This window comes from Sander lucioperca, chromosome 12 (genome assembly GCF_008315115.2).
Source record: "Sander lucioperca isolate FBNREF2018 chromosome 12, SLUC_FBN_1.2, whole genome shotgun sequence".
Lineage (NCBI taxonomy): Eukaryota > Metazoa > Chordata > Actinopteri > Perciformes > Percidae > Sander > Sander lucioperca.
The window spans coordinates 7,015,961-7,028,160 of NC_050184.1; the positions used below are offsets into that span (position 1 = coordinate 7,015,961).

Genomic DNA, 12,200 nt, shown 5'->3' on the forward strand with positions numbered 1-12,200 from the left:
CTGTTCTAACCGGGAGGCTCTGTCAAAATGGGAGGTTGGACATTACTAAACACGGGAAGTTACTTGATTTCTTGAGATGTTGCAAAGTGCAGATTCTTCCAAAAGAATAAGCTAAATAATAATAACAGGATGCCATTCCAAGAAATACTGCTTTTCCAGTATTTAAAAACAAATGCATTTACATATGATAAAAGATAATCATTTCTTGGTCAAATTTTGTACAATATATGTCAAAAAATTCTATTTGTTTTGACTTTATAGGAACAATCCTTGGACTCTGTTCTTGGTGAACATAAACCCTATGATAAATATGTTTGATCTGCGTTTTGTGTTAATTAAAACACGGAAAATATGATAAAAGACAAGGAAACAACAGCAAATGCTTCTTCATCAGGTTACAATCACAGTCGGAAAGAAGAAGATTGAGAGCATTGTGTCTGTGTTGTGAATGGAAGTCAATACTGAGGAGTGTCCCTTTTAACCGTGGACATCCAATCATCTCTGACACTGACATGATTTTCGGCTCTTCAGCCATCATCCCACAACTGTAAATGTCCAAACGTGAAAGAATCATTACTCATATAAAAAGGTGGTTTACCTGCTAGACAGTCGATGATTGATAACAGTAAAAGCTGTTTCCATGGCAACGTCATCTTTGGCAACGAAGGGCAAATGAGACTTTCATCCAATAAGCTTCGAAATGGCACTCTTGTTCTCCAAGAGAGGGGAGCTTGACCTGTTTGAACAAGAATTTTGTTGTAAAACAACTCGCCAACCCCCGATATTTTTATCCCACTTTCAACATTATGTCTTTTTATCACCCATCAGGAGAAGACAGGGCAAGTTTATATTTGAGTAGTGTAAATATAACTATGATCAAATTGGATGTGGAGTTTGGTGCAGAATGCGTCTCATTACTTCTGTCCATTCTCACATTTCCGATCAGTGAAGATCCACAGAGTGTCACTTTGTGCCCTGAGCTTCAGGCAACTTGCACCCAGAGATGTCTGAGGGTGATACCAGAGGCATATGGGAAGAAGCCCATGCCAATCTATTAGAGGGGGGGAGGGGAGGGACCAACGCCTAAGCTCATCCTTTACTTGGACGGATTTATTCTGGCTGCCTGAGGAGTCTTGGACCTGGGAATTGGGTGCCATCCAATCAATTAGATTCCCCCACAGCAGCATGTGTCTCCCCACATGCTGCGGTGAATCAAGACAGTCTGATGAGAAAGCCATTCCACCCAGGTCCATAATCAAGGGCAAGTGTCTGCCTGCTTGTAGCATGTGCTGCAAATTGTGATGCAACCACTTCTTGCAGGAGACTAAGCGAGAAATTATGCAATTATGAAATGTCAAACATACACACAACGGAGAACCAGCAATAACACAGCAGTTAAGTAAGCAGTCAGTCACACACACACACACACACACACACACACACACACACACACACACACACACACACACACACACACACACACACACACAAACATTCATGTGGTTGGAGTAGTATATGCAGATCTGTGTACAATAGTGTGTACCTGCATAAAAGCATGCACATGAACGCAAACACAGAATCACAAATTTCTTCAAGAGGTGTTCAAGATATATTAAGGGCAGAGACAGATAATAACACCAATCTGCTAAATGTCACACAACCCACACATACCTACCTACACACCACACTCACTTTAGTATAACACCCCCGCTCCACACACACTGGCTTTCCATTTAGAAGACATAAGCCGGGATGTGCGGCTCATTTGTGGCCTAATGCCGGGGCGAGCCTGGTTCAGAGCATTACTTATGGAGGGTCTAATTGTTTATCAGCTACCTGGATGTGGGGGGTCTCAGCCAGAATTTTCTTCCCTACCTTTCATGTTTGCTCAGCCCTTTTTCTTCCCCCAAAGTCTGCAAAATTGGATTGGTACGCTTCCTCTCAAGACGAGTCCTGCATGCCATACCTCAGTGATAGGCCCCCAGTGTGCAAACTGCTGGCACCTCAGGACTGAGGATTGGTGTGTGGAAGGTACTGTGGGTATTACACTACTGTTGACTTTGCAAGTTATGGTTTGCATTTGTAATGGGGTTTTGTCAGGGATGGCACAACTGTAACAGCTGATGCAATGTGTTCCTTTTTCTTCATGCAGGTCTAATAACTCATTTGCAAATGCAAAATTTGAGTTACAGAATTATTTCAGTGATATGAAACAGAGCAGATCACTTAGTGGTTCGCATGTACATCATGTATAAGATTTCACACACACACACTCACTCACAGCTTGCACTCATGGATAATAATGATGAGTGTGATAGAAGGTGGTGAGAACGCTTTGCAGGGTGAAACACTCTCAATTACAGAGGGTACCTTCCTGTATCAAGACACCACTGGGTTAAATAATGTATAATCACGATATCTAGCACCTCCATCACACTCCACCAGCATCCAAGTAACACGCTGGTTGAACAAATAGCCCAGCTGGCAGAGTGGGAGTGTAGCCTACATACTTTGAAGGCCTTCACTGCATTCATCACAGATTACATTGACATACCAGTATGCAATTACCTGGTGAATGTTGCAGGGTAGAAATGTTTTTCTGTGTGTGTGTGTGTGTGTGTGTGTGTGTGTGTGTGTGTGTGTGTGTGTGTACCTTCTACACTTACTGTATTTCAGGAGGCATATAGCTAATCATTGTCGCGACACTTGTCAAGGTTTGCTGAAGGTATTTTTACCTACTAATTCCTTTGGAAGAGGGTCCTTGGTAACACTTACACAACACATACATTCTTGGATACCAAGAGCCTGGTTCTGTCCGAGGTTTCTCCCTAAAAGGAAGTTTTTCCTCGCCACCCAAGGTTTCTCCCTAAAAGGGAGTTTTTCCTCGCCACTGTCGCACTAAATGCTTGCTCTTGGGGGAATTACTGGAATTGTTGGGTCTTTGTAAATTATAGTGTGGTCTAGACCTACTCTATCTGTAAAGTGTCTTGAGATAACTCTTGTTATGATTTGATACTATAAATAAAATTGAATTGAATTGAATTTCAAGTATTTTGTGCACACCAGCACCATACATTCTGATTTTTTAGTGTTGGTATGTAGCAACACATTTCAGAGGGTGAGGTGAAGCCAGGCTGCAGTGTGGCACCACACCAGGTAGGAACCACAGGAGCAGTTAGAGGCTAAATTATCACTACGTGAGTAATGAAGCATCTCTACATCAGTTTGACAAAGAAAGGCACGGCTAAACCACAGAACAACTCTTTATTTAAAACAAAATACCACAGTGCCTGTGTCTGAATGCATGCCCCTCCAAAATCAGACTACCTAGACTGGAGGAATTGGCTGCAGTTGGGAGGGCACGTCACGTTACTCCAGCCTAAACAATTATTTTCAAATAAATAGCATTAGAAATCGATGGGCCAATTCGGACAGCAGGCAAGCCAGGTCGACATATACACGCCTGTTAAAGTGAATAAATATTTTAGCATATAAATATCACTGTGTAAATAATGTAGCTTTCTGTATTTCTGCACGTTCACAATTGTCAAGCGCGCTCATGGGCTATTTTTTTTTTTTTTTTTTTTGTCTTACCTCTTATCTTGAAATATCTTGAGACCAGCAGAAAACAAATTCAGCCCTCACGGAAAAAGCGACAGATTGATCCTCCATGGAAAACCTTTTAGGAAAAATTTCGGTCACAATCGCAAGGTCGTTCATACAGGTGAAAAATCCGGTGATCAGTCAAAGATAACGGGTAACGCAGGAGACATAAACACACGCGTTTCATATCGCTGCTCTCCCCCTTCTCCTCCACTCCCCACAAAAAAAAAAAAACATACACACACACACACACACGCACGCACACACACAACACCCACGTTGTTTGCCGTGCTAAATCACATTTGAAACATCCCCAGTTAAGAGGCTCGACTCTCGCCTGTGTTAACGCTCTCAAATCCAAAACGCGTAGGTCTGAAATTGGTCTGAAATTGGGCTTGAAAGGGAATCTTGCAGTGATGATTTATTATGCGCATCAAGTCAGCTCTCGCTGCGAAGAAGAAGTGGGCTGTACAGCGGCGAGAGACGATGATGGAGCAGCCAGAACCAGCAGCGCTGGGATAGGAAGGTGCGGGAGGGAGGAAGACGCACCTGGCGGGGAACTGCGCCCCCCTGCGTCAGACCACAATATTGCGAAGAAACAGTGAGCCTGATTCACCCACTATTAGGGGAGTAATGGTCATTTGTTTTTTCTTCATAGGCATTTCTCCCAAGCTTAGACAACAAAAAGTAAGCTAATTTCTAAAGAGTTAACTTGTAGATAGAATTTATTTGGTAAGGACTCCTGGCCCACATGCAGCCTATACTTAGGTGCCTGTGCACCAAAGACTGTATGTCTATAGCCAAGAACAACAGTATTTAAAAAAAAAACTCTAGTCCAGATCATGAAGTGTAAATAAAAAAGGAACCAAGTATGATACTGAATCACAGAAAAATTGTGTGAAAACTCTTGCAAGCATGTAGAATTTCTCATAAAAGTGGAATATTAAAGCTGCAATAAGCAATATTTGACCACTATAAGCTATTCTCCAGACCAAACTCACAACATTTGATTTGCAAACCATATTTCTTTCAAGTTAAATTGGTCTCTACAACCGTAGGCTAGTAATATGCAATTAGTTATCATTTGAGCAAAATAATAGACTATTGACAGGAATATATTTCCGCTTTTCAGAAAGACAAATGAAGGAAACTCTCTGAACCCTGTCTGGTTGTGGTGGTTAATGTTGTGAATTGAAACAAAACTACTTGGTTAGGTTAAAAAAATATGATGGTTTGGGTTAAAATAAGTATGTTTATTACGTAATTTAAGTTTGGTACATAAGTTAAGTACGTTACGTAAACTACATTGATTTTTGGTTTCCCATGGGACAAGAACAGCAATGTCCTGGGAGAAAGTCCTTCGTTTGTTTGACCCATCCGTCCACCCCGATCTCCCTTCATGGACTTTCACAGACTTTGATTAGAAACATATTTGTTATACATCAAAGACAAACATAATCCGGGACAAAATACATTTCCCTCAGAAATTATTTAAAATGCAGTTTCATTGTATTGGAACGTAATTTTTAGGAGACAGGGCTGCTATGAGAAACCCCAGGTGCTAGCCAGGACAGCCTATGTAGGAAAGACACCAACACTTGGCTTGGCTTAGCTTGGCTTGACAGTTTTAAAGCAGCATTAAGAGATTTCTGACCACTAGGGGGCATAAAGTCTCCAAAACGAACTCCTTCAAGAAATAGGTCTTGGTTACTTTCTTTACCAGTCACTTGTTTTCTTCAGCTGTTCATTTCACACTAGACAGGCAGCATACAATCAGCTTGTGTGAGCTTATGCGCTAGGAGTGGCTGCCAGTTATAATATGTGAGGTCAGTGACAGCCATCAGGACTGAAGCATACATGTACCAGGCAACCAATATAATGAGCTGCAAGATGCTGAAAACATAGAGCTGCAGACTGGGGTGTTAAAATTACTAAAATAATGTGTGAGTGTGGCTTCTTCTTTGTTTGCAAGCAGGGCATGCTTGTGGGCTGAGTGACATTACTCAAACTAGTTTTGTGATTGGAGGAGACTGAAGTGTTGTGGGTACAACTGAACCTGTTTTCCACTCTGCCACAAAAAATGGACCTGGTTGTTATGGAAATATAATGGAGCAGGTACCTGCGATTAAAACACACAAATACAAATTGATGGTATTAATATTGGTGACATTTCTCCCTTTCTATTTGTCCCTTTTTACTGAAATTTGGACATGTCAAAGTAGGGAAAACAGATATAAATATTAAAATGAATGATGGCAGTTTCAGGATGCTAGTATTAAATAGAATGGAGCCATTGTTAATGTTACTAGTTACACTTGTGCTTTCCGTGCTATGACAAGCCAAAATGTCTACTTTAAAAACAAAATGCTGTTTATGCTACTACCTGACTATTTTCTAGCAGGAGTTTGATGTTTCACCTTAGATTATGATGAATGCATAATTGATCCAAAGTATTCGAAACACTTACATTTTACCTGAAACTCTGTTAATATTTAATGAATTTTTTTACTTTACTTTATTATCTACTGTTACATTATACACCTACAAGTCTTTCTTTATAATGTAATTCTAAAACTGCTACTTTTGTCTATGCTCTGTATAAATGTCAGTTTTTGCATGTCTGTCTATCCGGGAAGAGGGATTCGTCCTCTTACTCTTCCTGAGGTTTCTCTTTTTTCACTCCGTGTTTCTGTATTTTCTTATCTGAATGGAGGGTCTAGGGATAAATTAAGGGTGTTGTATGTTGTACAGATTGTAAAGCCCTCTGAGACAAATTCACGATTTTGGGCTCTATAAATATAATTTACTTCACTGAACTTGACTATAATTCAAAACTGCTAATGAAAGAAATTGGGTTGCTACTGAGATGCAGAAGGCTGACGTTTCACTGTTTTTGATAAGCATCTGCTGACTGCATTGGTTAATGGTGAAATGATGTATTTCCCATGACAAGACTGGGAAGAAACTGCTCTCTCTTCCAACTCTCTTCCTCCCTCTCTCATGCACACTCTCAGCTGCCCTTCATTCCTCTTTGTCTTTCACTCTCTCTCTCTTTCCCTCACTCACAAACAGTGAATCCCTCTTCTTTACTACCACAGTCATGTTACCCTTGTGTACATCACCACAATGTCTAATATGTGTACTGGGCCTCAGTGAAGCCTAACTGTATTAACGTAGGTCCCGTAGTCCCTCAGTCTACTAGGGGCCCCATTAAACCTACATTGATCATCCTCATTTCAGGCCCAGGTTCCTTCAACATGGCCAGGGCATCGTTAATAAAGCTCCATACAGCAGCCATTTGACATTTCCTTTAATTATGCCTGTAATTTATTCATGCACTTGATCCTAGGAGCTTGTTGTGAAAAAAGGTTCCTCCAGGAATATTTTATCCTGCTCCTCTCGAGGTCCACGGATTAACCATCTTAATAGCAACCCCCTGAAGATATTAGTTTCTTCAGTGTGTGTGTGTGCATTGTGCCCTAAATGTGTGTTAAGCTGCAGAAGTCATTAGGTCTTATTTCTCAACCATTCAGAGGATGCAATGTAAATGCTCCTGTATTATTAGCTAGTCTAATTTTGGGAGAGCACAAAGAAAAGTGCAAATGGTTGCACGATCTGTGCTTATCGCACAATGCAGCGACCCCCATGTTTAACCCAGTTTTACAGAGGAAAACATCACCGCTTAATTTGCTAACTCCGCAGCTCTGTTAACAGACAGCGAAACAGCAATTTCACACAAAGTAGCAGAGGAAATCTCAAATGCACACACTTCAAATGGGATTTAAGATGTTAATTATGATGTTTTTTCATCACAGAACATTGCTCAACTCCTGACTGCACACCTGACAGAAATTCCTCAGGCTTTGTGGGGAAAATGTGTGCATTTGAAGACTGGGAAGTGGAGGCTCTTATTTGAAGAAGGACACACGCACGAAAACACACACACGCAGAGGTAGAAATGGAAGGCAATTTGTCACTTGTAAGTAATTTGTCAGGACTGGAGGAAACACTATATAGCCTACTTCATAATTTCATGAAAAATTTAACAGCTATTGCTTCAAATATGTAAACTTACATCTTTTTCACTTTTATTGTAATCATTTTTCACAAAACCACAAATCATCTTCCTTTTTTTACACCCCTTATCTGAACATACACATCGCTCAGCTATGTGGTTGTGAATCTAAAACGATTTGGGTGTTGTCTGCAGTTCACTTAAATATATCACACGGCCACTGGTAGAGATGCTCTCTCTTTCTATCTCTCGCATTGACTCAGTAAGTTTCTCTTGTTAGTTTATTTTTTTACATTTCTGGTAGCCTTAGTTCATTAGCCAGGCTGTTGCATAGAAGACTAATGGGCCAACATACCTTTTATTGCATACTGCAATTCCATGGCTGTGGAGGTCCATTACTTTAGGCATTCAAGAATTTACTCTTTACTGCTGCTGATAGGGAGGCCTTGCTAGGGGCTAATGATGGGAAAGATCCACTTTGAAATAAATCCTGCTGTAGGCCAATAAAAACTTTGCTTGGCTACAGAGGAGACCTGCAATTAGAAACCAGCTTTTGAGGTCTGACCTGGGGTGAGTCCAGTAAATTCAGCACAGAGATGCACCATCTCTGGATCCTCATAGGTAATATCTAATTTAAAAGAACTATTCATTAATCTTAATAAGCATGGGTCGCATATAAGATACCTTGAATTAAAACCTGTATTTTTCATAAGTTTGATGTGACCTCGATATAACCTACATTTGTCAATTCCAACAAATAACAGTAAAGGTGCTGTATGTAGCATTTACCATGAATTATATTTATTATGAATTATTGAAATTACTTTGAGACATTGATTACAAGAAATTGGAAGCTGTGACAAGTGGGTGAGATTCCCTGCACTCACCATTTGTCCCTTGGTGCTTGTGTACTTACATTAGTCCACATTTATTTTACACATTCCTCTAGTTAGTTATTTTCATTTATTGAAAATGTGGTTATAATCTGGATCATCATTTACCAGCATTTACAATACCTCTGTGTGCAACATAGGCTATGCTAATGATCTCTACCACAGTTGCATTGTGAATTAATGATATCAAGGTAATTCAAGTAACTGACTGCAACAATGACATATTGATTGCAGTAAAAAGGCCAAACAATGATAAATTGATTAAAATGGCATACTAAACAGTTGCCGCTCTAAATGAATCCATTTGGGCAAAATAACAAAATACAGACACATTTGGTGAAGCTCATGATGGACAGTTGTGCTCGAAGCTGTCAAAGGTGTTGATTCAACTCGATGGTCATTTAGAGGCAGTGGTTTGTAGTGTTATTAAGCAAATGTCCTGTTAAGTGTTTTTTAGTCAGTGTTAACGAGGGTCTACTTGTAACCACTGGTTCTCTTTGTTAGAGCAGTTTACCTGTGTGTGGAATATGTTTATTGAGAAGTCCATTTTGAATTATATAATATCACAGTGCTTGTGACACAGTGACGACTGCTGAAACAAAAAAGCAGTTTCACACGTGTGAGTCATTTCTAAGTTGAGTGCCAGATTAATTGCACCCGAGATCTGAAAATCACAGTGCTCAAGCCAACATAAGGCAGCTGAAAGAGGCAAAAAGAGGGCAAACAGTCTTTTACACTACTCTTAGAAGCGGTACATCACCCTCACAGTAATTTGGGGTTTAGTGTCTTACTCAAGGTCTCTTGAGCAGTGTTTGTAGTCTGTAACAACCAACACCTTGCAGTTGATAATGTGCAACATTTAATAGCCCAACACTCCTCCCCCAGTGCCAGGAATCAACTCAACAGAATTCCTGCAGTAGTTTGTTGATAGTCAGTATCTTTACCTCTGGGCCAACCTTGAAGTTTTGACAAGATGAAATTGCACTGACATCATCATGTCCCGATGCCTTTACGGCCCTGATAAAAGGTCCCTAAATCTTGAACTCACAGTGCAGACAAAATTAGACTCGCCGCCTGTGGCCTTGCACTGCTGAGCAGAAAACATTGGGAAAGGAGCAGGTGGCAGCAGACATTAGTGGCAGCAGACATTAGTGCCCACGTCGTTGTGTCAATCTGAGCAGACATTTTTTAGTGCAGCTCATTTGATTATACATTTTGCCAAAATTGCTTTAATGCTTCCGTTTCAGAAGGGGTTAAGTGTGGTAAAGGCTGAGAAGATGAGATTGATGGAACAACTTGCCACGTGTTGTGAATTTTCAGACAGAATGTCAGGAAGTCTGTCCTGCTCTCTTATTCACGGGTACTTTATTTGATGCATGAAGGAGATGTACACATTTATATCATGCTTTAGACAACTCAATTCTTTGTATCCATAGAGACCGAAGAGCCTCATTTACAGCAAGCTTATACTCACCAGACATCCCAATGTTTAGGTTGTGTGGCTGTTCCATTTATTTAAGCAGCTATAAATGTTTTAACTGTAAAACTGTTGTGGGGGATGATACTAGAGTACTCTCAGCTGAATAGTGGGAGTGTAGCCTACATACTTTGAAGGCCTTCACTGCATTCATCACAGATTACATTGACATACCAGTATGCAATTACCTGGTGAATGTTGCAGGGTAGAAATGTTTTTCTGTGTGTGTGTGTGTGTGTGTGTGTGTGTGTGTGTGTGTGTGTGTGTGTGTGCGCACGCGCGCCAGGGTTAAATTTTGCTGCCCAGTATTAGGTTGTCTGACATCTGCAATCAATAAAGCTATTGAACCAACAAGGTCAGCCTACCTCTCATGAGATTTGCAATTTTTCTCTCATATGAAGCTCCATGAATCTACACAATCACACATGGTCTTTGGTTGGCTGCAGGATCACATTTTCTTCTCTTTAATATTTATTTAACATACTCAAAATAAATGCAAATCATGCTTAATATTCATTATTTAAAATAAACTTACATGCATATTATTTGAGGTATATGCAGACATCTTTCGAATACCTTGGAAAGATACTTTGCTTTTTAAATTAAACACAGGGCTCTAGTAATCATATAAACCCATCTATGAGGGAGCAAATATAATCTATTATCAGCAGGAAAAAGTGTTTGGAAATTTCTCCAGCTTCACAATTGGCTTAACCCACCATGTGTTGCCTGGCCCTGTAGTGTGCCTCTTTACATGAAATGTTTGCCTCCTTCATGAGAATAGAAGGATGTTGCGAGTTGTGTTTGATTTCATTTAGAAAGCATTAGAGGCTTATACGTAAGTGAACCATGCAGTAAAATGGAACAAACAATGGGGATGTCACCAGAAATGGGTTCTCTCCCATACTTTTCCTCTCCAGAGGGCTCCTGCACATAAACACACATCATGGATGTGCAGCTAGCCTGCAGCCCGGTGCTGCTGGCATTCATTTACACACATTGTTCTCAAATTTTCAATGTTAAGATTTGTGCTAGGTGATTGGGATTTACATATGCAGAGGTCCAAGGCTCAGACCACTGTATGGATTTTCCTCCTGTAGGATAGTCTCCTCCTAATGAATGTTTTTACTCTCTATTTGTCAATGACATAACAATCCCCTGCACTTAGCATAAATAACAGTAAAAGCTACAAGCATATTAAATTGTGTTTAAAATCAAAACTTATCGTGGCTGTTTTTTAAAGAAGTGCTTTAGTTGCAATTAGACACCAACACCAACTCACAACATGCAGTACACAACGGTCTCATCAGCGCATTTAAGAAAATGCAAAAACACAATCAACCTCAAACAGCTGGTAACGAGCGACTACTCTGCACTTCTCAAGTGTTAACTTGCAATTTCTTTGGTGACAAATGATGCAGAAATAGTGTGAAATTGGCGATGTTTTTTTTCATTAAGGCCGCCATGAACAGTGGTGGATCTGCTTGGCTTTCGTTTTCATGGATGACCATTAGCTGGTTAAGGGTGAACACATCTGTCTCCCGATGCCTTTGCCAAGCTTAGCATTAAGGACGTAAAACACATGAATTATTCAAACATGCTAATTAACATAAATGATCCCTTAATAGTCAACATGCTGACTTATGAGTGTACATTAAACAGAAAATCTATATTACAAGTTTATGAAGACAAAACTTTGTTGTAGCACTGTAAGAAAACTGTCTTGTTATTAGAACTCCAATTGATTCATTACAAATATATACTACTGTAACCTAAAGAAAGCTAAAATGAAATGATATGATTCGCAATGTTCATAGAGATTCATTATATACGTACCCAATGTTTACTTCCAATGTGCTTTTAATATTTCCAGTTCTCTACATTAGTATTTCAACTTTTATTTAAAGCTTTTTTTATATGGATAGTAAATAAGGAATTCTGTAACTTCACAGCTATTATTGTACAAGGATTTTATCAGTGGGCTAAAGAAACTGCAGATGCAATGCACAAGGCCTTGACTTTTGCACCAATCGTCAAAGCGTATAGCAATATTCTTTTTTTTTTCATCCACTGATACCGTACCTTTTCAAAAACTGTAATTCTGAAAATGATTCAGCAGAATTTTGTGTACCAGTTTAGACAAAACGAAAGTGTTGGCTGTTTGACCCACACACAATCCTGCAACATTATATCAACCTGTTCCTATTTGCAT

At 39.8% G+C, this 12,200-nt stretch overlaps 1 protein-coding gene across 1 annotated transcript in view; it reads right to left on the bottom strand.

Moving 5' to 3' along the window:
- The window catches only part of cntn3a.2 (contactin 3a, tandem duplicate 2), a 34,697-nt gene extending 30,575 nt beyond the window's left edge, over positions 1-4,122 (bottom strand). The window contains exons 1-2 of the mRNA XM_031286822.2: positions 3,595-4,122; positions 599-736 (exon numbers count right to left, since the gene is read on the bottom strand). Coding sequence (XP_031142682.1) covers positions 599-653 — 55 coding nt within the window. The 5' untranslated portion in view covers positions 654-736; positions 3,595-4,122. The remainder of the gene's footprint in view (positions 1-598; positions 737-3,594) is intronic.
- Positions 4,123-12,200: the final 8,078 nt, after the last annotated feature.